Source organism: Lepidochelys olivacea (genome assembly GCF_965140295.1).
Source record: "Lepidochelys olivacea isolate rLepOli2 genome assembly, chromosome: 2".
NCBI classification, from domain to species: Eukaryota; Metazoa; Chordata; order Testudines; family Cheloniidae; genus Lepidochelys; species Lepidochelys olivacea.
Genome location: NC_140412.1, coordinates 266043251 through 266070232, shown reverse-complemented (window position 1 = coordinate 266070232; position 26982 = coordinate 266043251). Strand labels below are relative to the sequence as shown.

The following is a 26982-nucleotide window of genomic DNA, read 5'->3' as shown; positions in this document are numbered from 1 at the left end:
CAGTACCAAATTTAGTGTAAAAGCTATATTTAATTCCAAATCCACATGTCACCAATCAACGAGAATCAACACCTCTTTAGGAAAATAAAGTACAGATGCAAAACCAGATTAACTGCATGATTTAAATCAAGGTTTCCTACTTGCTGATTGAAGCCAGCAATTTGAAGTCAATCCGCCTGAGGGCTTCGGACTTGCAATGTTTGATGAGGCGTCAACACTGTAACGAGTTGGCGAGTGTCTCAGCACTGCCCGCGGCTGGATGGAATCAGCCCTGATCAGTTGCGTGTCATGGGCCTTACACCAACAGCAGGTATCCTTTAGCTCAAGTGGCAGGGACCGGGGCTTTCAGAACAGGAGGATTCTAGACCCACTACCCCCCATGAAGTTCCCAGTGGCCATCACGTGCTGGCCAGTGATTTCAGACTTCAGTGGCACGTGACATTTAAGAGACGCCATTTTAGCTGCCCATCTGTTTCACTCCAATGGCCGAGCCCCTCCCCTGTGGGAGCAGGATCTGCCCGTTCACCTGCCACTCTGACACCACCTGACCGAGAATTTGGCTCACAGGCCTGACACTGGGTCGCTTAGACCATCGGGCCTGGAACGACAGCGCTGGCATATACCCCTTCCGACTGCCCCCACCCCCACCCCGAGTGGGAGCGCGAGGCTGTGATCTGCCTTCAGAGGGGCAGGAACCCAAGCGCTCCCAGGACAGACACTTCTCTTCCCATTAGCATCGTGGAGGTCACCAGAGGCGCCAGCCACCGCCTCCTTGCAATAGGCACCGTAGGGACGCAAGGATGCGACAGCATGTCCCAGAGAGCTTACAGTCACCTTTGTTCTTCTCCTGCCCCGCTGGCGTGCCCCCGCCTAGCCTGCTCCAGCCCTTGGCACCGAGACGGGATGCAGAGGTACCAGCCCGAGCTGGCACCTAAGGAGCAAACTCAGGGGGCCCAGGTTAGAAACCAAGCAGGAGAGCTCCAGGCTGTTGTGTGTCCCCCTGTCTGGCGATACAGGGCAGGCTGGCATGTATGGTTCAGAGCTTCTTCCCAGGCTGAGGAGCCCACCACAGGAACTGGGGAGGAGGGTTGTGAGGAAGGGTGCCATATCAGGTCCCGCTAGGCCATCTCATGAGGACCAGGAGGAGGAGACTGGGCCAGGCAGCCTTTTCTCTGGTGCCTGGTCTGGTGCCACATTCCTCAAGGGGCTTCCACCCGCTCCCTTGGGAGCTTGATTGTTAGTCTGGCAGACACCACCACTGCTGAGACCTTAATACCCCATCACTGTCACACTGCTTGGACAATCGCTCACCTCCTCAGCCTGTACAGACTACAAGAGCTTAGCACTGTACTGTCACCACGATGCTGGTTAGTTGTTTCCCTACAGGCCTTACACGGAGCTTGATGCCCTGGTCCCATAACACCGTTCGGTCCAGCCAAGCCAGACTTGAGTCTGTTAGTCTTTCCATGTCCCGGACGGTGCTAGAGTCTCCTGGACAGGGGCACCTACTTAAAACCATTTCTAAGCCAGGCCTGCTTTGCTTCCGCTTTGCTGGGAGCGCAGAGCAAGTCCTCGGCCTCGCTGATATTTGTGGTATAAACGCCGGAAGTAGAAGAAGTGAATCCGTGATGGTCCCTCACATGCCAAGGAGGAGAGTGTAGATGAGCTTTTAAAGCGAGCGGAGAGAGGATGCAGCACCAACTTAGGAGAGAGGGGGCAGCCGGCTTACGGGATGAGGACATGCAGTGGACTCTGTGGCCAGAGATCAGATGCATTAAAAGGTGAATCAACTCCACAGAGACATGAAGTCAGGATAGCGATTGTGACCCGGACAGGTGTTTTACCAGCAAGCATATTCCACACAGTCACATTAGGGGGAGGGGGCTAAAACAGGTCAGAGGGAGAATTAATGGACTCGTGCGGTTATGGGCACTTGGCTTTTAGTATCATCCACCAGAACCGCCAGGACCCCAGGCACCAGGAAACACGCTTCCTTAGCATTCTTCTAATTAACTGTACTCTCCTGGCTGCTTCCCTAGTGTTTTGTCACAAGGCCCATTCCTAGAAAGCTACTAGGGACAGAAAGGAACTTCTGGAGGAGACCAATTCCTCAGTATCATTATCAGAGCGGTGGCAGGAAAGTCCGAGGGACAGGAAGCAGGGATTACTTGAGCTTGAGACAACTCAGGGATTCATCTTTGCCCCTAAAACTAGCTTCCTGGTTTTCAGCATGAGTGGCCTTCCCGGAGAAGCAGAACGTCAGAGAGCCGAGGCCTACATAAACTCAAGGTAGCATGGACTTGAGAGGAAGGTCCACTGTGGAGTTTGGGCACTGGGACTCAGGAGATCTGGGTTCAAGTCCCAGTTCTGCTACAGAACTTCCTGGGTGGCCTTGAGCCAGGTCACTTAGGGCCCGATGTTGCAACATGCTCTGGCTCTGACCCAACCAAGCACGTGAGACTCCCACTGACTAGTCGAAGGCTCAAGAGACATGCATGGGCTGCAGTCCAGTGCTGGGTCAGGCTCAGCGTGCTCAGCCCTCTGCAGGATTAAGTCCTTGATCTCGGTGTCTCAGTCTCCCCCATCTATAAAATGGGGGTTATAATCCTCCCTTAGTCTGACTAGCCAAGGTAAGCAAAGTTCCTTTGGGGCAGGGATTGTCTCACTGTGTTTGTACAGCAGCCAGAACAAGGGGGAACCCAATCTCAGTTCAGACATTAGGTGGAAGTACTGTAATACAAACATGTGGTTAGATAACTCTGCATTTCAACAGTCATAGCTGTTAAGGCCAGAAGGGACCATTACAATCATCTAGTCTGACCTGCTGTCTAATCCAGGCCAGAGGATTTCACCCAGCCTTTCCAGCAGCATGCCCATCTCTTGAGGTCGAGCTAGAGCCAGTTTTTAAGAAAGGAAGCCAGCCTCGACTGAAAGGCTTAAGTGACAGGGAATCCACCAGAGCTCTCAGCAAGTTGCTCCAGTGGTTAATTACCCTCCTCTGACTGGAGCAAGGCGGACGTTAGGGAGCTGGAGAAGCGCTCTCTCAATGGACTGAGAATGCTCTGCCTTCAGAGAAGCAGCACCAAGGACAGTCAGCATCCATGTGTCTCATCTAAAGAAGCAGGTGGAGTGCGTCTCTAAAGCAGGAAGCTAGAAAGAGCTGCCACCGCGTTGCTCAGAAGAAGAGGACAACCCTTGTGTTTACAGCACAGACAGCTTAAACCACGATTTGAGGACTTCAGTAGCTCAGACATAGGTGAGAGGTTTATCGCAGGAGTGGGTGGATGAGATTCTGTGGCCTCCGTTGTGCAGGAGGTCGGACTAGATGATCATCATGGTCCCTTCTGACCTTAAAGTCTACGAGCTTCGTGCACGCACACACGCAGGTTACACCTCCGTATGTGCCCCGCCATGGGCAGATGGGCGACACGTCAACTGTGATGGCAACCAGGCAGAAAAGTCATGGTGGTTTCCGCATGCCAAAAACTCAACAAGCCCCGAAGAATCCACAGCCAGCTCACGTTAGTACATGGTAGGAGTCACCACGCTCCCAGGCACTACGAACAATCATCTCTTCCCTAAAAAACAAATGGGCTGCGAGTGTGAATGGTGGAAGGAGGAGGAGTTTATTGAGAAGGTGCTGAGCTAGGATCCAGGAGTTTGGGTTCTATTCCAAGCTTTGCCCGGCTCACCTACACAGACACAGGCCAACTCGTTTCACCTCTGGGCCTTATTTCCCAGTCTCAGGCTCGTATGGCAGGCTCCCTTTCTTTTGTCCACAGCTGTGGTATTCGTATAGTAGGAGCTCCCAGCAGCCCTTGTCATGGACCAGAAGCCCATCGAGCCAGGTGCTGTACAGACACTTGCCAGACCTTCCCTATTGTCCTACACACAGTACGCTGGTATGGTTAGAGCAGTGACTTGAGTGGTCAGACAAGGTCTAAGGAACAGACCTGAAGAGTATGCAACATGTAAATACAGCACCTAACATGAGGCCCCAGTTCGGTTTGGATCTCTACTGCAATACAAATAAAAATAACCAGATAAGAGAGAAACAAAAGTCCATAAAGTCTACTATGGGCTTCATTACACGATGATGCCATTTACACGTACAGCATGTCCTCACCAGTAGTAAAGAAAACACTTAGGTAGATAAAAGGCACAAAAACATTGTTCTGTTTCCTGATTAATGGGTCACCTTTAACTCTTCAGATGTGGCTACATGCAACTGGCAGCCCTGTTCCACTCCCCGGCCACACACACGCCCAAAACCTCTACTAATTCCTGCCATTCTCTCCTAGTCAAATCTTTGTATTCATATGCCGCTTGCTTTGCCAATGACATAGTAACCCGGACAACCGAACGCCAATTTTATGAACATCAGTCTTACGAATGACTCACCATATGAACCATTTTTCTGCCACCCAATGGGACTTCAATCCTTCAGCCAACTTTCAAGCGGCTGTACTGGTTTGAAAACACTGAGCAGTTTGGCATCAAAGACTAATCAGACACGATACGTCTGTAACTATTTGCTATGTACTCTGTCACTGAGCAATAAGTTAACTTGTGCACTGCACTCACTGCAATTCTGAGATGTTCAATTTCCTGTTATTAGCACTTCAATCCCCGATTAGTTCCTAAAATAGGGACCCTACTGTAGTCCTAGGGCACAATAAAATGGGGAAGCAGTTCTGTATCAATATCAAGTAGTAGCTGTCTCTATTCAGAGGGGGCATAATTGAGACAAGCAAAGCGTGCAAAATCCTCACTGGATTTTTATGCTATATTTTCATGCCAAACTTGTTCATTCAGAGTCTGTCTGTAGCCATTATGATGCAATTCCTTTACATTGTAAAGGGGTTTTTTTTGTTTGTTTTTTGTTTGTTTTTTAAGAACTACACCTGAGAAAGAAGTTTTAAACTCTTTGGTTCGGTAATTGACAAGTCCCTCTTGGAAGGATCCGAGTCCTGCACATCCAGTGCTGATGAAGACCAGCACATGATGAGGAGTATGATATATGCCGAGACAGATCTGCAGCCTAAATTCATCATAGGCTGTTAATCTGCAAGCTTCATAACCACTGCACAGTGAGACACCAAATATCAGACCTAATTGGGACTGGGACCAGATCAGAAAACCGAAAATCTGGAGCCCCCAGCCGCCTGGGGGCTGAAAGCCAGAGCCCCCAGCCGCTGTCAGCCCCAGGCGGCTGGTGATTCGGTAAATACAGAGCCATATAATTGAGGCTCGGTTAAACAGGGTTCTACTGTACTTACATCCTGACCTAGAGGGGAGCTTGAGGGCTGAATGGGCCTGGAGAATGGTCTCTGTTAAGGGTGACAAGGGGCCAATTAGTGCCAGTTGTGAGATATTTTTCCTGAGATGTGGACAACTATCCACTGGGGAGTAACGCAAGACTAAATGTACTTTGATTAGTTCATTATTCAAACAAGGTGTTCATCACGGACTGAAAAGACACAGCATTTCGGGCAAGACGCTGGCTGATGGAGCTGCAATTACCAGACATTAAACAGGTCTGGAAAAGAACGCAAGTGTAAATGAATCTGTTCAAATAGACTTACGGAGTCATCAAAACAAAGCAAGTCAGGCAACACTAAATGGCATTTCGTCAGATGAGACACGGTGGTGATGGCTTACGAAAGCCAACGTAGTTTGCGGAGTTACAGAGTAGCTGCACATATGAACCAGTGACAAGAGAGAAACTTTAGTTGGGGATTGGTCCTGCTTTGAGCAGGGGGTTGGACTAGATGACCTCCTGAGGTCTCTTCCAACCCTGAGATTTTATGATTCTAACTTGGCAAAACACACCCGCCTTGCTGGACGTGTACAGTATTTGTCTAACCGCGCTTACTGCACAAGACGAAACTCATTTGCTGTGAGCATCAGCTGACAAGCCACTAAACTAAGGACTGGATTCTCATTTATGTCTTGTCTATGCTACACAGCTGTACTGTTTTACCAGGTGGCATACCTCTCCATTATACAGGTACGGTTTATTCCCATATGGGAAGGGGAATAAGCTACAGTGGTAGAAGGTACCTTTAGACCTGTATAATGCCTGCACTCTGAGGATGTAGCAGTAAAAAAAAAAAATTCACACCTTGATCCAAAAGAGTTATACCTGTGCAAAAAGAACCATTTAGACCAGGACTTGCACCAAGACCCCTTTACACTAGTCTGGCGGCACGAGGGGACCTTTAAATAGGACGAAATATAATTCACATGTACTAAGTCCTTTGTACACGGTTTGCTTTAGTTGCTACCATAATCTCTGGTAGCCTTGCAGAGACCCCACTGCACTAGGCAGAGCGCATTCAGTGCTAGGCACGGCGCATTCGGCACTGTCCATGCAAACCGGAGCCTCTGGAGTGCTTCCTTTTTCAGCACCAGCCACAGCAGCAATCCAGTCCTTCGCAACACAGGACACGAGATCCAGTGTTGTTTGAAGGAGCCTCGGCGTATTTGCATGACACACGCCCTTCGTCCCAGATGCTTGCATCCCTCTTCAGCTGGCGGGTCATGGGAAGGCCTCAGGTAACAGAAACCTGAGCTCCAGCCCAGGGGGTGGTGAGGAGATCCCAGGAAACAGCACAAGAATCTGCATCCCCTCTCCACTCCCCCGGAGCAAGAAGAGCTGTATCTCAACTCCCACCTGCTGACATCACTAGACAGGTCCTCCAGAGACCTGGACTTAAAGCCTTCAACTAAGAGAGGAAAGCAAGGCCCGGGGGCTTTTTTTCATACATGAAGTGGGGTTGCTGAGGGCGGGGGAAGGGAACTTCATCCGCAGGCCTAAGGAAGCACCGAAGCATACAAACTGTGGTTTTGAGCCGCAATTCACCTTGACGGTTTGCCGACGGGACTGCTGCTGCAGCTGCAGCCATACGTTTCTGTACGCGTGGGCAAGGGAAAGGTTACCAAGTAAGGGTTCTTTGAAGCAAGGATCCCTTCCAAAGAGCGAGCACAGGACACCTGCACCCAACCCAGGAAGCTCTCCAGCTTACTGAGCCCAGCAAAGACAGCAAGGCTGGGAACACCTGCAACAAGCTGGACAGAGCTTACAGGTAGGTTTAGACACAAACACACACAACAGTACATCCGTGTAGACGCTCACTAGAGCCACGGGAGGGCTTCTCCCATCACTGCAGTTAATTCACCTCCCCGAGAGGGGGTAACTTGGAAGAAGTCTTCCATGGATGGTGCTACCTCCACCGGGGGTTAGGTCAGGACAGCTACGTCTTGGGGATTTTTTACAGCCCTGAGAGATGTAGCTATGCCAATGTCCATTCCCAGAATGGACCAGCCCTAAGTCCTGAGGCCGGCTCCTAATTGACATCACACAGCTGCACCTCCATTAACAGAAGAGGGACAAGCCAGCGACTCCAGCCAGTAGGAGCAGCTACACAAGCTGCCGAAGCAGGTACTGCTGCACTAGGAAAAGGGGTAAGAAGGGGCCTAGCCAGGGCCACATCTCTCAGACCCAGGACTGTGCTGGGGAGACCAACTCCCCTCCACCTCCTGATCCTTCTCCCCCCAAACCATACAGCCTTAAGGAAAAAACTGCAGGAAGGCCCAGCCGGTAGGAACATCTGCAGAAGCAGCCAGAGAAGTGACCTTCAGAGAACTTTCTACAGCTTTGACTGGACTCACTTTGCCCTGTGCTGATTACCTGTTTGTACCATCTCAGCTTCAATCCAGACCTGGCCTCTTAGCCCCTTCTCCTCTGCCCTGTCATCCTCACCCCTTTCCCATTTAGCGGATTTCTCCCCCTTTCCCCTAACTAAACCCACCCAAAGAAATCTCAGAACTAGGATGACATTTGTCACTTGGCTGGTGTCTTCTACCCCTTCCCCCACTCTGTGTCTGGAGCCCCGATCTGGGGTGGTTTTTCAGCACCGCTGTGATAAACATGATTATTACCACTACTGATAGACAAGCCATTCAAATGTTAACCACTGCCACACTCAGGCCATGTCTACGCTACAAAATGACGTTGACCCAACGTAGGTTGGCGCACAGCCACCGCGGTTATTAAATCGCTGGTACGCGTGCACACTCAGCTCCTTGTGCCGGCGGGGCGTATCCTCGCCAGGAGCGCTTGTTCTGCCCGCGTGGGGCATTGCAGGACAGTTCCTGACAGCCGACGCAAGCAATGAGGTGTCTCCACAGACACTGGGCCGACCCAACTGCATCGAGCGGGACTCTCCGGCGCTCGGGGAGGCAGTTTTGCTAAATCGGCGCAGAAAGGCACTTATGCCGGCGGGAGCCTAAGATGGCGAAGACACTTCCACGGCTAAGTTGATGCAGGGCAGCTTATGTAGACCTGACCGTGCAGTGCAGGCCTAAGCCTGCTCAGAGCTGGCCGAGGCAACGCCATTAGACTGCCAGGCATCACCAGGTCCGTGTCCACCTTCGCCTTTCCACGTGCTACCGCCAGGGAGCTGCACTAGTGCACAGACAGAAAGTGCCCATGCAGACGAGACCTAGGGGAGGGCGTCTGGGAAACGGGAGCCATGATAAAATAGAAACACGCTCCAAAGACAGTCAGAGGAGAGGGCTCGGCTGCAGATGCTGTCACCCCCTGAGCCCGCTCCAGCTGCCCGACATCCTCAGGCACTGTGCACACTAAGTCTTGTCTGTGCCTGCCTGTCCACTGTATTACTGTCAAAGCTGCATAGTTCCCTTGGTGGGTAGGGAAAAGGAACAAAGCCAGCCCAGCCCTGTAGTGTCAACAGCAGCGGAAACTCCTTTAAAGAGGCAAGATCTGGTTACCAAGTTCTAAACAAACCGGGAGCAGATGGACCTGGCTGATCGGACACTTGATTGGTCCACGTTAACAGAAGGTACACGCATGCAGTCATTTAATAAGAGCTGCCAGTGGCTGCAACGGGCCATGACAAGAAACAGCGGAGTCTTGCCAAGAGCCACGGAGAGATCTGCAGCTCCAGAATGGTTTCCTCTTTCAAAAGGAGACTGTATAGCTCCATGCACCTCCCGGCTTTCAGCAACTCCCTAAGCTCAGACTAGCCAGAAGCCACAAGGGCATGCTAGGGTACTAGTCAATGCCTCCTTCTAGTCCATCACCAGAGTCTAGCAGCCCCACAAAAACAAACTTTGGATGTCCTCCTCTCACCATCAGCCTCCAGGTCAACTGGTGCGTGGAGATGGCCACACGCCTAGTTCTAAATGGAAAAGGAAGCTTAGTTCAAGTTCTCCATGGTTCTTCAAAACGGGCAGGCCTCAGCCCAGTTCCAAGGCGCTTATAGGGCAAGCTGTTATACAAAGCCAGAGCCTTCCTCACCTAGAGTAAAGGCAGAGCTGTGGTGAAGACACTGGATTGGGACTTAAGATCTGGATTCAATTCCTGGCTGTACCACGGACTCTGACATTGTGACCCCCTCCCCATGCCTCAGTTTCTCATCTGCAAGATGAGGCTAATCCTTTCTGCTGGGAGTGGGTGGCAGAGGATGGATCATTTGGTGATTGCCTATTCTGTTCATTCCCTCTGGGGCACCTGGCATTGGCCGCTGTCGGAAGACAGGATACTGGGCTAGATGGACCTTTGGGCTAACCTAATATGGCTGTTCTTATGTTCTCTATTTAGATGGAGATGCACTGTCTCTTTCTGCGCAGCGCCTCGCACCATGGAGACTCTGATCTCAATGCCTCTAGGCACTACGGTAATATTAATCATGTCACTACAGAACGTCGGAAGTTGGGGTTTTGTCAGGTGGTCAGCGGGCTGGAAGAAGCTCACATCCTCCCCAAAGGCCACTTACTTCTAGTCCCATTTCACTACACTGCAGTGATGTGTTTAATTGACGGCATGATACAACATAAGTGATCATTTTTCACTCCCCAATACTTAATGTACTTAACAGAGAAAGCTCAGAGAGAAAATGATTAATAAGAACACTGAAGATCCATCATCTGCTCGATAAGGCTTTAGTATAATCTGTTAAAGAACTCACACAGCTCATGAACAAAGGCATTTTTACAAGCTGAGAAGCCATCAACAATGTTAATTATTCTTTAACAGGAAAGAGTCAATTTACTGTGGGTTAGTAGACACACATGGCATCTTCGCTGATCTCCATCATCCCGTTGATTTTGTCTCCCTCGCCTCCTAACCAGCCCCCTGGGTTTTATTTTAATTTTTCTGACACAATGAAGGACAATGTAAGAGAAACGGACTGCGGAGTATTTGATATTCAGCCCAAATCGGATGATCAAAGCTAGCAAGCCATACATTCCACTGGGATGTTAAAGAGAGATAACGCTATCTCTGCATGCTTCTTGTCTCTGCCTTTCAAAGGCAGTTGCCAGAAGACAGGGCCTGCTGTTGCACTGACTGGCCTACATTCCCAACGTTAGCTTCAGACCGGAATCCTAGCCAAAAATAGCAGCCCCAGAGATTTTGTAGAGGGATTTTTCACAGGGCACCATGGCTGGAGTAAATCTTCACAAGCAGAGGACTCCTGGTGGGGAAAGCAATGCTCCCAAGAACAGCAGTTGGTGTTTTCACGTAACAAACATCATAGGAACATGGAAAGGCGTCAGACACAGGTGTACAGGCATTCCTAGAGACTTTAATTGCAAGTATTCGTATACATAAATAGCAGGTCATGCCGTAAAATATGAAGGCTGTGTGTATAGAAATCCAGTATTAACATAACCAACGGCATAGCCTCCTGCAGGCCCTTGAAGAGTTGTATTTGCACATTAGTGATACCTCCACTGCAAACAGAAATAGCATTTTAAATTCAGTTTCCAGCTCTCCCTGTTATCCAGCATGGGGTCTCAGATGCCCGCAGGAAGAGCTGTTAATGCCTATTAACACATTGCAGGGTAATGGTGACATATCCCAGTTAAGCAGAGCTCCCACCATCATGGGATATTAGTGCTTATCACCTAGAAGATGGCATTGCAACAATCTAGATTGATACTCCTCCTCCTCGGAGGTTCAACAAGATGCAACATAATCAATACATCTCCCACAGTAAGGCATAGGTACCATACATCCCCCTGTCCCCAGACATCCATGCCTTTACTTATCCACTTCTCTCTCTGTTCACCTCCCTCCTCTCTTCCTCCATCAGGTACCCAGATAACTCTGACCAGCAACCACACACAGAGTCAATTCTGTGATTCATAACTACCTGGTCTCTTGAGATAGCATCCACCCCCCTTTGCTTACAAAGAACACTGTGTGCATCCTTCCAGAATGTTAAGGGTGGTTTTTTGCTTGGAAGTGACTCTTGTCCACTGAATGCATCCGATGAAGTGAGCTGTAGCTCATGAAAGCTCATGCTCAAATACATTGGTTAGTCTCTAAGGTGCCACAAGTCCTCCTTTTCTTCTTGTCACAGGGAATCTCTACACGTTTTAATTTCTTAAAGGTTGTTGGTTTGGGGTGGGAGGTTTTGGTTTTTTTAAGAAAAACTGAAGTCAACTGTAATATCCCTCCCCCTGACATTCTGCTGCATGCACACATCCCCCTCTTTTGGTTCTCAGGGAGGAGTCCAAGCCTGCAGACTTAACAGCGGTCAATTGACCTTCTCCCTCCAAGAGGGAAAGATTGCTTCAGTTCGAGTGCAAGATGCAACACTGCAGGAAGAGACAGAACAATCCTCACAATGGGAAAGGCAGATACAGAATGAAGGCTTCAATCTCGCTGTAACCTGTTCAGATGGGTGCAGGTGAACCACCCATCTTAGCTCTGGTTCATCAAGTTCTCGGGTTTGGAGGCTGGTAACTTTCCCCAAAGAATCAGGCTCGTGCACTACAGTTACCATTTTGCAGTCCATGGACTCAGGATTAAATTCGACCTTTAGAAAAATCAATTTTGGAACTGGGAACGTTTAGCTGTTACTGCTCTCATCTCCCCAGCTGGCTCAATCTTTTTATTCCATACAAGCCTGCGCCTTTAGAAAAGAAAAGGCCAAGGCTATATATGCTTTCACATTACAAATGATTTCTTCAGGTGAAGAAGTGACAGTTTGCTATCCCGTGTTGCCCCATGACACTGAACTGACTTTATCAGCAGGCTAAACGCGGAGAGAACTTCCTTGCCTGAACAGAGGAGGAATTCCCCCAGCAGATGCCATGTTTAGGGCACTAAAACAAAGCTCTGCTGTAGGGGGCCGGGTTCGCTCGTAGGAGCTGCCTTAGCAGAATGAAATAAGACACACGTGAGATGTGATCATCAATGCCAGCTAGTACCCAAAACAAGAGAGTTCTGGGAAGACTCGGACATTAAACAAGCCTATATCCCACATGCATCTTGTTGACATGAACATACAATGCCTGTCACCTCTTTACGAAACAGTGCTCTACAGGCAGAGATCAAAATTAATCTTAAAGAGACAGTTTAACTGTCTCCTACTCCAAAGGTCATTTAAAGGGACAGCATCAGCTCAAATGTGGGCAACATTTATGTTTTGTGGAAAAGAATCTTCACAAAACAAGAGAGCAACAAAAACATTTCATCTTTAAAAAAAAAAATTTCTAAAAAGGAACCAGCTTGGCAAATACACATTCCTGCAGAGCACTTGCAGCTCAATCATCATCAAAGCACAACCAGGATGCATGGTGCCTTGCAGACAAAAAGTCAAAGGGAAGCGCCAGCAAAAAGCCTAACTGACGGGAAGCAGTGAAACGGACTAGCCACGTTTTAATGTCTAGCCTACCTGAAGTGCACAAAGCAAACAAAAGTAAATAGTGAATTTAAGATCTTTTAAAGAAAGTGCCCTTTTAATTTTTACTTGCAACATACACGCTCAAACTCTGCATTTATCATCCCCCAGAAGCAAGCCTCCTGCTTTGAAAAAAAAAAAAGTTTTACTCTCTTGTCAAAAGCACCATGACTGGAACTGAAGAGAGGTTAGGCCATTTCCCTCCCCCGTTTTCCTGTGCATCCGGCAGCGCTGTGTGCTCACCCAGGTTCCCTCGTGTTTGCGGAGAGTCCGTTCACACGCAGCAACGGCAAAGCCTGCTGGTGACACCACACACCAAGCGGCAGGGCGAGGCAGAGGCAAGTGGAGCAAGGAACGGCGTTAACCGTGTCAGTTTATAAGGGAGGCACGTCGCTCCGGATTCCTTTTAAATCGATTTCCCCCCCCCCCTTTTTTTTTTTTTATAGCCCTAGGAGACTCTCCTTCCTGCTCCGCCTGCAAAGACCTCACCCCTGCGAGGCTTTGCCGACTCCTTCACCTCCCAGGCACTGAGCGCGGCTAAACTTCCCCGCGCGGCTGTATTCCCGGGAGCCCGTCTCTCCTCTGCCCCCGCCGGGGAACAGTCGCCAGGGCCTGCGGCACCGGGAGTCCAGCGGCAGCCGAGGCGAAAGAATCACCCCCAGCCAACAGGAGCGCCCCGGCCGCGAGCGAGCGGCTCCCACGGTCCCCGGCTGCGGCTCGGGGGGGGGGGGCTCCCCGTGGGTAGCAAAGCACCGGCACCAAAGTGTGGCCAAGCGGCTGGGGGAGGGAAAAAAAAACTTCCGCCTCCAGGGGCAGGGGGGCGGATTCTCCCCCGCGGCCGGGGGCTGAGCTCAGGGCAGGGGGATGCACCGGCGGCGGCTGCTCCCACCCCATCCCGGGCGGGCTTGGGGGGGGGGGTGCGCCCCGGAGGGGGGGGGCGGCTAACAGGTGCGCCCTGGGCAGGTGCCCCCCGGGACAAAGCGGCGCGGGAGGGGGGAGGGGGGTTGGCCGGCGCCCCTCCCCGGGCAGCGGGGGGTGGGGGGCTGGCAGGCGCCCCCCGACCCACGCTCACCTTGGCGAAGTAGAGCATCCACAGCTCGTACAGCCGCTCCTTGGAAGCCATGCCGCCGCCGGCTCCCTCCTTATCCCCGCCGGCCGCCGCCGCTGGCTGAGCCCGGCCCCCAGCCCGAGCGCCCGGCGGGCATGGCCCCGGGCAGCGCAACTTTCCGCGCCCCGCTCCGCCCCCCTCCTGCTCCGCCCCGCTACTCCTCCGCCATGGCGGCTGCTGGGGGCGGGCAGCGCGGCTCGCCCGGCGCCCGGGCTCGGCCCCTCCTCCGCCGGCGCCTGATTAGAGAACAGCCCCGGGCCGGAGCGCGGGGAGCCGCCCCCAGGTGCGCCCTGGCCCCGCACCCAGCCTGCGCGCGGCGCGGCGCGGCGCTCCCCGGGCCTGGGGACGCGGAGCGGGACACGCCCCGCGCGGCCTCCGCTCCCACCCCTCGGTGGTTGCTCAGCCGCGGGGGTGGGTTAGCAAAGGCAGGGTGCGCCGCTCGGCGCTGCGGGGCCGGGGGCCGCCGCCGGCTGACGAGTAACCGGCCCGGGGCCCCAGCTGGCAGAGACGCGCGGGTGACTTTCGTCCGGCAGGGGCCCCACTGGAGTCAGGGGCTTGTGACTTTCAACAGGTGCAGCCCCTGTTCCTGGGGCCAGGGTGACCAGACAGTGAGTGTGAAAAACCGGGACAGGGGGGATCGGGGGTAACAGGAGCCTGGATAAGAAAAAGCCCCAAATATCAGGACTGTCCCTACAAAATCGCAAAAAGAAAAGGAGGACTTGTGGCACCTTAGAGACTAACCAATTTATTAGAGCATAAGCTTTCGTGAGCTACAGCTCACTTCCTCAGATGCAAAATCGGGACATCTGGTCAGCCTGCCAGGGCCCAACGAACAGCCCCTAAAAACGGGCTGAGAACGGCAGCAGCCAGGAGACTCCAAAGCGTTATGGGCCTTTGGGCCCAGGGTTTCAAAAGTGGCCCCTGATTTTCAGTGCCTTGGTATTTGGAGGAGCCTGGGGCCTGATTCTCAGAGGCACCGAGCGCCCTCACGGCTCCCGTTCAGCTGGATTCTTGGCTGCTCAATGCCTTCTGGTCATCAGGCCCAGCCTGTTTCCAGGGGACACCCCCCAAAGAAGCTAAAAAAACATTTGCAGATGGCGGCCTTAGTGTGTAAAGGCCCAAGGGGCCGGAGTTCTGAAAGAATGTTCGAAAGGCACCTAGTGGGATTTTCAAAAGCACCTAGGCCCGCTTGCAAATCCCACTAGGGGCCGAAATACCTTTTAAAAATCGGGCTATAAGTATCTAAGCTACCACAGGATGGGCCTTTTATAAATACCTCTAGCATACTGCAAACATGTGGGTGCTTAGCTATAAGCATGGGGGTGGTCCCAGTTATGTGTGCAAAGTTAAGGTCATAAGTAAGTGATGGCAGATAGATGAGATTTGTGATTGACAGATATAAACTGTCATGACAATCTCCAGTTAATGAAGTGTTTGGTATCTTTTATACAGCACTTTACAAATTATGGCTCTCGTCCTGCATTAGGATCTGCTCCCTCTAATACCTGTGCCTCTGTGGTATTCCCATGGGTGAGGTCTAGGCATGGGGAAATAGCAAATGCAATTAGGTTGGTCATTTTCACTTTTGTTTACAATCAGTTTTCCTTTCTGGTTCCCATACTAGATGCTTCCAATGCCCAACCCCACCCTTAAAAAGAAATTAACAGCACAATTCACAAGAACACAATAAAAGGAGAAAATAGGAACTAGCCCCACGAGGCCGTAAGACAAATAATTTTGTGACTTTCTGTAAAACTTGTTTCAGAGTAGCAGCTGTGTTAGTCTGTATCTGCAAAAAGAAAAGGAGTACCTGTGGCACCTTAGAGACTAACAAATTTATTTGAGCATAAGCTGCATCCGATGAAGTGAGCTGTAGCTCACGAAAGCTCATGCTCAAATAAATTTGTTAGTCTCTAAGGTGCCACAAGTCCTCCTTTTCTTTTTTTCTGTAAAACTTGTCCTTTCCTTACCAACTCCCTCCCCTGATCTGATGTTAGTCTCCTCACTTTACCATGTTGAATGTATAGATCCCCATTCCACTGCTCCTTGCACACTGCCACAAAGTGTAGGGAAGGGGCGGGTACAGGTGTAAAACGCCACCATTCCCATCTGGTAGCATCTAAGGGCTAGTGTACAGGGGAGGTTTTTACTAGTTACATCAGTACAATTATACTGGTATATTAAACCACTGAGAAAACCTGGATTCGTGCTGGAAATGGCCCACCTTGATTATCATACACATTGTAAGGACAGTGATCACTTTAGATAAGTTATTACCAGCAGGAGAGTGGGGTGGGGGGAGAGAAAACCTTTTGAAGTGATAAACACCCATTTTTTCATGGTCTGTGTATATAAAAATATCCTCACTGCATTTTCCACTTTTATGCCTCCGATGAAGTGAGCTGTAGCTCACAAAAGCTTATGCTCAGATAAATTGGTTAGTCTCTAAGGTGCCACAAGTCCTCCTTTTCTTTTTGTAAACCACTATCGTTATACTGGTATAGCTACCCATCTAGACACTCCTATTCTGGAATAAGAAGGCTGTTTTCCAGTGTAGCTCAACTATTTGGGAGCATAATGTAATAAGATCTAATTCTGTGGGCAAGGTGGTGATAGAAAGGTAAAGGAAGTGTCATTTTATTTGTAAAAATCTGCGGAATGGTGTCACCCTCTGCAGTGTGGTGGGGGGATTCACTGACACCCCCCCATGGCTCCCAGCTCCAGGTCATCCCGTTGGTGGACATATTGATAACACAATGTCATTGGAAATGGATTGAGTTGGGTATCATTAGAAAGCCTTTTCTCCCACGAACACAATGATACCAAGCATGACAAACCTAGAACAATTACAGTAGAACCTCAGAGTTCCGAACGCCAGAGTTATGAACTGATTGGTCAACCGCACAGCTCATTTGGACCCAGAAGTACACAATCAAGCAGCAGCAGAGACAAAAAAAAAAAAAAAAAAAAGAAAAAGCAAATACAGCACAGAGCTGTGTTAAACATAAACTGCTAAAAAAATAAAGGAAAAGTTTTTTAAAAATTGACAAGGTATAGAAACTGTTTCTGTGCTTGTTTCATGTAAATTAAAATGGTTAAAATCAGCATTTTTCTTCTGCATAGTAAAGTTTCAAAGCTGTATTAAAGTCAATGTTGAGTTGCAAATTTTTGAAAGAACAACCATAACGTTTTGTTCAGAGTTACGAATGTTTCAGAGTTACGACCAACCTCCATTCCCAAGGTGTTTGGAACCCTGAGGTTCTACTGTATGTCGATAAATATTTGAGACAATGTTTTAAAATCAAATTTTTTGCTATTCCGTAACACAGGGATGCATTGCTTCCATAAAAAAGACATTGATCTTTGGTAATCCTAGGGAAATTAGCCTTGACATTTAGGAACGAACACATTTATTCCTCACAGTCATCATCAGTGTCCTCTCTGTTTAGGGCATCGTTGCTAGTCACGTTGTGACACGCCGATTCTCCTCCATGTCACACTTGCATATCTCTGTACAAGGCAGGCTGCTGGCCAAACATCTGTAGGCTGGTGAGCATCTAGTCTTTGCACACAAGGACTTGATTAACTGAAGGATTGATCTGGGAGTGCATGGTACTTCACACATAATTGGTGTGATCCCTCCAACCACCAAGAGCTATCCATACCCAGTTGGGCAGGGAAGAATCCCAGAGCCATTCCGTTGCTTGATAATTTGCCCTCTTGATTCCTTGCCAGCAGCAATTTTTCTTTGTCTGCTTCTTGGGAAACAGTCACCAATGTAGCTGTGCAAGCACCCTAATGTTGGTCTTCAAACAGTAAACCTGGCATATGAACCAATGAGCTCATCAGTGGCTGTCTCAGCCGTCTGGAGCACCTTCAGAGCAAGGAGAGAGTCTTCGGAGGTTGAATCAAGTGTCTTCCAGTAAAATAATTTGGCCTTTCCAGCCAGTCTTTCAGTAGTGTCACATTCTGAAAGAGCAGGGAAACCTGGCAGTCGGGTGGCTCGTGATGGTCTGAGTGACAGGAACACATCTCTGAGGGATATGCAGCGATTCTGTTCCCCCGCAGCAGGCTCAAAACCAGAATCTTGCAAGATGTCTTGGGTAGCCTCTCATGGTGAGCACTGGAACATCTGTGTCTTGTGCAAAAATCTGGAGTTTCATAGCACTTCTCTGTGGCACTGATGGCATGCAAGATAATTTTAGTGTCAACTTCCTCATGGGACCTACGAGGAAATGCCACTGAACAGTGCAAGGAGGCAGTGGCTTCATTATGCCATACGGTGATGAAATTCTCTGAGCAATTCTTCACATGCTGGGGAGCTTTTTCCTACAAAGTATGTGGTTAACTTGTCCTCTGTGCGAGACAGTAGCTTCTTCATTGTGACATTGGAGACGTTCATGGAGTCAGGGATTTTGTATTGGACAATTTCCTGGTGCAAGTGCTGGAGGAACCAACTAGGGGCGGAGCTCTTCTTGACCTGCTGCTCACAAACCGGGAAGAATTAGTAGGGGAAGCAAAAGTGGATGGGAACCTGGGAGGCAGTGACCATGAGATGGTCGAGTTCAGGATCCTGACACAAGGAAGAAAGGAAAGCAGCAGAATATGGACCCTGGACTTCAGAAAAGCAGACTTTGACTCCCTCCGGGAACTGATGGGCAGGATCCCCTGGGAGAATAACATGAGGGGGAAAGGAGTCCAGGAGAGCTGGCTGTATTTTAAAGAATCCTTATTGTGGTTACAGGGACAAACCATCCCGATGTGTAGAAAGAATAGTAAATATGGCAGGCGACCAGCTTGACTTAACAGTGAAATCCTTGCTGATCTTACACACAAAAAAGAGGCTTACAAGAAGTGGAAGATTGGACAAATGAGCAGGGATGAGTATATAAATATTGCTCGGGCATGTAGGAATGAAATCAGGAAAGCTAAATCACACCTGGAGTTGCAGCTAGCGAGGGATGTTAAGAGTAACAAGAAGGGTTTCTTCAGGTACGTTAGCAACAAGAAGAAAGCCAAGGAAAGTGTGGGCCCCTTACTGAATGAGAGAGGCAACCTAGTGACAGAGGATGTGGAAAAAGCTAATGTACTCAATGCTTTTTTTGCCTCTGTCTTCACGAACAAGGTCAGCTCCCAGACTACTGCACTGGGCAGCACAGCATGGGGAGGAGGTGGCCAGCCCTCTGTGAAGGAAGAAGTGGTTCGGGACTATTTAGAAAAACTGGACGTGCACAAGTCCATGGGGCCAGATGCATTGCATCCAAGAGTGCTAAAGGAATTGGCGGATGTGATTGCAGAGCCATTGGCCATTATCTTTGAAAACTCATGGCGATCGGGAGAAGTCCCGGAAGACTGGAAAAAGGCTAATGTAATGCCCATCTTTAAAAAAGGGAAGAAGGAGGATCCTGGGAACTACAAGCCGGTCAGCCTCACCTCAGTCCCCGGAAAAATCATGGAGCATGTCCTCAAGGAATCAATTCTGAAGCACTTAGAGGAGAGGAAAGTGATCAGGAACAGTCAGCATGGATTCGCCAAGGGAAAGTCATGCCTGACTAATCTAATTGCCTTCTATGATGAGATAACTGGTTCTGTGGATGAAGGGAAAGCAGTGGACGTTATTCCTCGACTTTAGCAAAGCTTTTGACACGGTCTCCCACAGTATTCTTGTCAGCAAGTTAAAGAAGTATGGGCTGGATGGATGCACTACAAGGTGGGTAGAAAGTTGACTAGATTGTCGGGCTCAACAGGTAGTGATCAATGGCTCCGTGTCTAGTTGGTAGCCGGTATCTAGCGGAGTGCCCCTAGGGTCGGTCCTGGGGCCGGTTGTGTTCAATATCTTCATTAATGATCTGGAGGATGGTGTGGATTGCACCCTCAGCAAGTTTGCGGATGACACTAAACTGGGAGGAGTGGTAGATACGCTGGAAGGTAGGGATAGGATACAGAGGGACCTAAACAAATTGGAGGATTGGGCCAAAAGAAATCTGATGAGGTTCAACAAGGACAAGTGCAGAGTCCTGCACTTAGGACGGAAGAATCCAATGCACCGCTACAGACTAGGGACCGAATGGCTAGGCAGCAGTTCTGCAGAGAAGGACCTAGGGGTGACAGTGGATGAGAAGCTGGATATGAGTCAACAGTGTGCCCTTGTTGCCAAGAAGGCCAATGGCATTTTGGGGTGTATAAGTAGGGGCATTGCCAGCAGATCGAGGGACGTGATCGTTCCCCTCTGTTCGACATTGGTGAGGCCTCATCTGGAGTACTGTGTCCAGTTTTGGGCCCCACACTACAAGAAGGATGTGGATAAATTGGAGAGAGTCCAGCGAAGGGCAACAAAAATGATTAGGGGTCTGGAACACATGACTTATGAGGAGAGGCTGAGGGAACTGGGATTGTTTAGTCTACGGAAGAGAAGAATGAGGATAGCTGCTTTTAACTACCTGAAAGGTGGATCCAAAGAGGATGGATCTAGACTATTCTCAGTGATAGCAGATGACAGGACAAGGAGTAATGGTCTCAAGGTGCAGTGGGGGAGATTTAGGTTGGATATTAGGAAAAACTTTTTCACTAGGAGGGTGGTGAACACTGGGTTATTTAGGGACGTGATGGACTCTCCTTCCTTAGAAGTTTTTAAGGTTAGGCTTGACAAAGCCCTGGCTGGGATGATTTAGTTGGTCAGACCAAGGGTCCATCTAGCCCAGTATCCTGCCTTCTGACAGTGGCCAATGCCAGGTGCCCCAGAGGGGATGAACAGGACCGGTCATCATCAAGGGATCCATCCCCTGTCGCCCATTCCCAGCTTCTGGCAAACAGAGGCTAGGGACACTTCAGAGCATGGTTTGGGATTTTAATTGATTCCTCTGGATATGTGTCAGACATAAGGTAGACTTTGTCATAGGTTCAATATTGTCCCCCTAGCCTCATAATGAAGTGTTCAGCCAAATCGCGGCAGGTGTTAACAGTTTCTGATTTGTCGAGAGTTTGTACATCAGCCATGCCATCTATGATTGCTACGGTGAAAACCATCTGCTGGCGTAAGGTACCAGTCATGTTGTCAGTAGGTGCTCGTTTAGGAAGAGCATGCAAGACGTGCGTTAGCTTACTTTTCACCCACATGTATACCTTGTTCTGTCGCATTCAAACGTCCATCGTGGTACCATGGAGAACCTGCACGTTCCCAAAGTCTCACAAAAATCAACACCATGCTGAGATCTGGACACAACCAGGAGATAAGCATCCGCTCTGAAACCCCCACATACTGCAGGACAATATGCTTTTGCATAAAAATTTAGCAGCTGCAGACTGAGTCTCCGTATTACTGTTGGCATCAGCACTTTCTTCCTCTTTTGACAGTGCCACGTCTTTTGCAGCTTTTAAAGATATGGGCTGTGATTCATTTCTGCGGATAGGATGGCTAAAAACGATACCCATATCCAGCAGTTCATCTTCAATGCACGCTTGAAGAGCCTTTTCGCTGTGCAGTTGTTCCTCTTTAATCCCATTCGATGCACATTTTCCTCTGCTCTTTGCCTCTTCATCAGTCTTTGCCACCACTTCCCATCCATTAGCGCCTCTGCGAGCAACTCATGAACTCCAGCTGAGTTGCACAGCTCGCAGAAGTGAAATCAGTTTTCTGTTGCTTTTACCTTTTGACCCAACACATTGCATACGTTCTTGGTCTAGCAGTCAGTGAGATACGCAATGTGATATGCACGGGCGTGTTTTTGGTCCATGCACCCTCTTAACTTTACTTTCCACGCAATGTTCTCACTAAGGCTGCCTGCTTCATACAGTTTCTCACCTGTCTCACATGTTGAAACTGTGCTTAATGCATGCCTTCTGGCTTCCTGCTTACTGCAGGAGAAGCAGGTGTTCTTCTCCAAACACATGCCAGGGGATCTAGTATAAGGTGAGTCTCACCCACAGAAGATGTCATGGCATTTTCCACTTTTTCCTGGTGCGGGATGTTCTTCCTCTCCAACCTTGCCAAATTCAGTTTAGAGTGCACGTCTCATGTAAGGGGCCACCAAGTGTTGTGTTTAACCAGATCCTCGCGGTGGCATTCTCCAAAGATTCAGCTACTAGTTGGTACTCCTCATCTCCCGCCAATGCCTAAAAGTTATAAGACTAACGTAAAAACAAGGATTTGGTCAGAAATTGCTTTGGGACTGTAATTAATCGTGTTGTGTAATGTATGTTAGGTAACTATGTGTGTACCTTTGCAGACGGATTCCCGTAATTTCTGGCTGACTTCTTAACCAGTACCTCGGCCACTCTTTTGGCATGATAAACAAAGCAGATAATCAATGCCACTGAACTGCTTCTTTTTTTGTCAATGTTGGCAAAGCAACTTGCAGTCCTCCTTCCATTTACAGTAATGTGTGGCATTAAACAAAGCAAGTATCATGTGCTCAGCATTAACCAATCACACAGAGCTGTCAGTTCAGAGCCACCAGTGAACTTTGTGAGGGCTGCATGTTTGACGTGCCAAGGTTAAAGTATAATTAAAAAACTGTTGACCTGTAAACATTTTTGATTATATATCGACATAGTTGTTCTAGGTTTGTCATGCTTAGTACCACTGTGTTCGTGGGAGAAAGGGCTTTTGAGTGATACCCAGCTTGACCCACATCCCACAACACTGTATGACCAAAATGTCCACCAACTGGAAGACCTGGCATGAGATGGCAGCGAATCCCCCCTGCCACACCCCAGAGGGTGACACCACTGAAATTAGGAGTCGGTAGATTTTTACAAATCAAATGACACCTCCCTACGGAATTACATCTGCTCCAGAACCAAAATCCCTTCCAAGGTGATGTCAGCAAAACTGAAAAAAAGCACTCTTTGACTGGAATAAGAGTGTCCACGTGGCAGGTTGTAGTGGTAAAAGCTCACACCTTAGCTTGCACTGGTATAACCTTCCCATGTAGACAAGGTACATGGCAACAAGAGTATCTCATCTGTATCTAGTAACCACTGGAAGCTCTTCCAGGTGAGAAGGGCAGTGTCCCCCCCAGCTCACTTTTCACAGCTGTATATGACAACACACAGTGCAGGGCTGGGGAGGTCAGGCACATCATTCATAGCCAGGCAGCGCCCCTGGAAATCCAAACGAAAGGCCATCTTTATTACCATATTAAAAATTAGGTTAAAGCCCATGTTGTGGTTTTTCCCTTTATTTAAACTCCCTGGCAGCTCCCATTTAATTAAATCTGAGACTCTTCCCCAGTGATTTGCTAAATATATTGGGCCAGATTCTCTGCTGCAGCATCCTGGGTTTAATTTTCACTCATTAAGGTCCACTCGCTGTCTGCTCTGCCGCTCGGAGTGCGTTTCCCCCCTCCCCTCGGAATTTCACCCTGGTGGCCCCGTTTCTGCGAACACTTACGCACGTGGGTAAATATACACACATGGATCATCTCAGCCTGTGTCTACACTACAGACTTCTGCACTATGTTGGTCAGGGGCCTGAAGGGGGGTGCCAAAGATTAAATGACTCGGCCAAGGTCGCCTGTGTTTGAACGAAGAATCAAATGCAATTTTCCTGAAACCCAGCCCACTGGCTTAGCTGGGAGACGATGCTTCTGCCAAGCAAGTGCCTCCCACCCTCTGCACCATTAGGTCACCTCAGAGAACACCCCACTGCCAGAGGCTACTTCCATTGGCTAAACTGGGTCAGGTGACTAGCAGCAGATGGTTGACTGGACACTAGTGAGCATAAAGCTTCCTGCTGCATGCCGTCCCACCCTCTTTTCTGAGCAGCTAGTTGCTAGGCCTGCTGCTGATCAGACCCCTGTTCCTGCCTCCCCTTTGCCTGGCTCTTGCTCCTGTTACTGCCCCTTGTTCCTAGCTCCTGCCACCTTGCCTGGTTTCCACGCATTGCTCCCATTACCGCTTCTGCTGCCTCACCCTAACTCCAGTGGCCTCACTCCAGCTTGTCCCTTGGTTTGACTTTTGACTCCAGTTCTGGCTTAATCCTTGGTGTGGCTTCCGACGCTGGCATTGACCCTTGGCATGACTTCCAGGGATGACCCTGACTCCATCCCTCGCTCTAACTGCTAGGTCAGACTGACAGCGACCCACAGGTCACTCAGTGTTCTTGCCCCACAACTGCCTACAGCTGTTTCAGCAGCCTGCAGGGCTCCAGGAGACCTTGTGGATACCCAAAGTAACTGCAGGTTCATTGACCTGCCCCCCACTCCACAAATCCTCTGCATCCTGCCCAGGGAGCCTCTAGAAAGCACAATTCCATGTCATGCAGAGGGGAGTGTAGTGTATCGAAATCTGTATTAAAATTGTAAGCTACCACTTTAAATGTTCAGGAGTTTTTCCTGCTTGCAGGCCAGGAGGCTCTGTAGGGAAGCATGCAATCAGGGACTAGCAGAGTCAGTTCTCCAGATAGGCAGCCTACAGTAAAGCGGAGTAAGTTGTGCCTCGCTGTTTTAGGGAGCAGCCTGCTTTGTTTCTTTCTGGTTTGGGTTCTTGTGTGTTATTGGTCTGGATTCTAAGAAAGAAAGTCATGCTACATTGCAACCTTCTGGCTAGAGTATTTATGGTTTTTTGAAATCTAGCATCTCTCTGTCTGTGTGTGTGCCGTGAACATAACAGGAAGGAGATCCCAGGATCTTGCCACCCACCCATTGAGCTGTGGAGCCCGTTTCCATCCAGGCTTTCCCAGGATACAGAAGGGGAGGGCAAGACTTGATTTAAATATTGGCTTTCCTGGCCCCCGCTAGACTCATTCCCAAACTATGCTTTATACTGGGTTTGTAGAGCGCCTCTCCAGCAGTCTGCTTCTCTGGGGCCAAAGCCTCCGCTGGAGTAAATTGGCAAATCCCCACTAAAGTCACCAGCTGAGGAGCTGAGCCTTGTTCTGCATGAGCAGATGTATTATGAGTACTCCTTTTCGTGCGCTCCCCTCCCTTCCTGTGTGACATCAGCCTGCCACACTCCCCTCTCTGGGAACGTGTTGCTTGGCACAGTGCGGTAAAACGCCTGTTCAGGAAGCATCTAGTCCTGGAGGTCAGGCCATCCAGATCCTTGCCAGGCAGAGAACCAAAGTCCATCTAAATGGGTTACATAAATAATCCAGTGCCTGGCAGGGGTCCTAGGGTAGGCTAGGAGTTCTTTGGCTCTTCCAGACAAAGGGAAATAGGTTTTATTCTGAGGTGACTCATCCTGTGCTGAGCTTGTAATTGTGTCTCTGGGCTGCCACCTTCCTGTCCCAGGCAGCACTTGGACCGGGGCTGGGGGTGGGAGGGAGCCAGAATTTTCCTGTGGGAGCGGGAGAGGTTACCTGCCGAGTAGCACCGGCTCAGAAATGGAAGAGGTAGAGACGGCAGCCCGGAGGTCTGGGAAGTGGGGAGCTGTGGGGAGAGAGGCCAGATGGAACCTCTCCCCCATATCCTACTGGGTAGTGTCTATGCAGGGAGGGGGGAGGCCTAGACCTCTTGAAAACCCCCCCGCCTCCCCACTGGCTTGGACAGCAGCTAATTCAGGGTGGGTTCTGTACTTCTGACCGGGGCCAGCCTGACAGCGCCGGAGAGCGACCTCAGCTCCTCCACAGAGCCCTGTTGCTCCCAGCCTGCCTGGACCTCAAGACATGGGGGCTCTCTCTATGCCTCTGCTCAGGCCGGTCCCTTCCCTTCTCTGAGCCTCACTTCTGTACCTGTAAAATGGGGCTGCTCATTCTGCCTTTGTCTCAGCTGTGTCTAACGGGCAGCTCTTTGAGGCCGGGATTGTCTCTTCCTCTTCTACCCCAGTGGGGCTCCAACCCCAGGTGCAACCAGGGCCGGCTCTAGGTTTTTTGCCGCCCCAAGCAAAACATTTGCCGCTCCGAGCTCTGAGAGCGCAACTGCCCCAGCCAAGAAATAAATAAAAAAATAAAAGGAAAGCCAGAACGCCGCCCCTAGAAACCTGCCACCCCAAGCTCGTGCTTGATGGTGCCCAGAGCCGGTCCTGTGACCCAACCAGTGACCCCAGCTGCAGCAGCAAAAGTGGGAATATCCCCTCCAACTCCTCCCTAGGATTCTAGACCATCCGAAGAAGAGTCCGTCCTCCAAGAGGCGCACCCCTGGGTTTTCTGCCGAGCCCAGTGCATACTGGGATGGGACGCTCGATCAGCAGCGCCCCAGAGAGCCTGCAGTGCAAGGCTCGGAGCCCGTCAATACTTCTGCACGGGAACAATCCCGCAAGTCAATGGACACTGAGGCTCCTAGAGCACTCGTGGAAATTAGGCTCTTTAGCCATGTTGCAGGTGCAGCTCCTCAAAGGTATTTAGGTGATTCTAGGGGGAGTTAGGTGCCGAGGCAGAACCTTCCCAAAAGTGTGTGGGGGGGGGACACCAGGAGCCCCTGCCCTCTCTGTGGCCCCACTCCGACCCCTCCTCTTCCCCCCGAGGCCCTGCCCCCGGCCAAGCCAGAAGCTGGAATGGGGCCGGTGAGCCTGGGGCTCTCCACCTGCCTGGGTTGGGGAGGCCCGAGAGCAGTCCCCAGCCTGTTCCCCCCCGCCCCCGACAGGCAGGTGGAGGGTCCGTGGCTCCCCACAGCTGCCCAGGCTCCTTGACCAGACTCCAGCTGCTGGACTGGCGCGGGGCAGGGGCGGGACCCATGGTGAAAAGTGAAGGGGCCAGGCCCGTCCCCTATCAAAAAGTGGGAGGGCCATGGCCCCCTGGCTCACCCCTGTTCCGGCGCCCCTGCCTTAGGTGCTTGGGAAACGTTACCCATAAACTCAGGGGGAAGGACATCCTCCTGGCTGGGCGTTAGACTATGTGTCAGGTGACTGGAAAATCACTTCCTGGGCCTGCCTCAGGCTTGCTGTTGAATTCTTGCGAATGATCCCAAATCCCTGCTCAGAAGAGTTTTCAGACTCAGCTCACTGAATACATGCACTCTAGATCACCTGTAATCTATGGAGGTATCTTCCATACAGCCGTCATCGTGGCATCTGGGCCCAGCTAGACGGCGGCACGGGGTAGCTGTGGCTGGCAGGTCTCACACAAGACACCAGCTTTCAGCAGGGTTACCGTAAGGGAAAGCCCGGAGTCCGGAAAGGCAGCAGGACACAAAGGGAAGAGGGTACGGGGGTAGATTATCCCACCTCTGCTGCTGCACTGGCCTAGGGGACTAATTCTGTGTGCTTCCGTGCAATCCA

At 50.3% G+C, this 26982-nt stretch overlaps 1 protein-coding gene across 2 annotated transcripts in view; it reads right to left on the bottom strand.

Annotated features, from left to right (window-relative positions):
• The window catches only part of NBEAL2 (neurobeachin like 2), a 183691-nt gene extending 169755 nt beyond the window's left edge, over nucleotides 1–13936 (bottom strand). For both annotated transcript variants that reach the window (XM_084620646.1, XM_084620647.1), the window contains exon 1: nucleotides 13792–13936. In XM_084620646.1, coding sequence (XP_084476772.1) covers nucleotides 13792–13842 — 51 coding nt within the window. In that variant the 5' untranslated portion in view covers nucleotides 13843–13936. The remainder of the gene's footprint in view (nucleotides 1–13791) is intronic.
• Between the last annotated feature and the right edge of the window lie 13046 nt (nucleotides 13937–26982).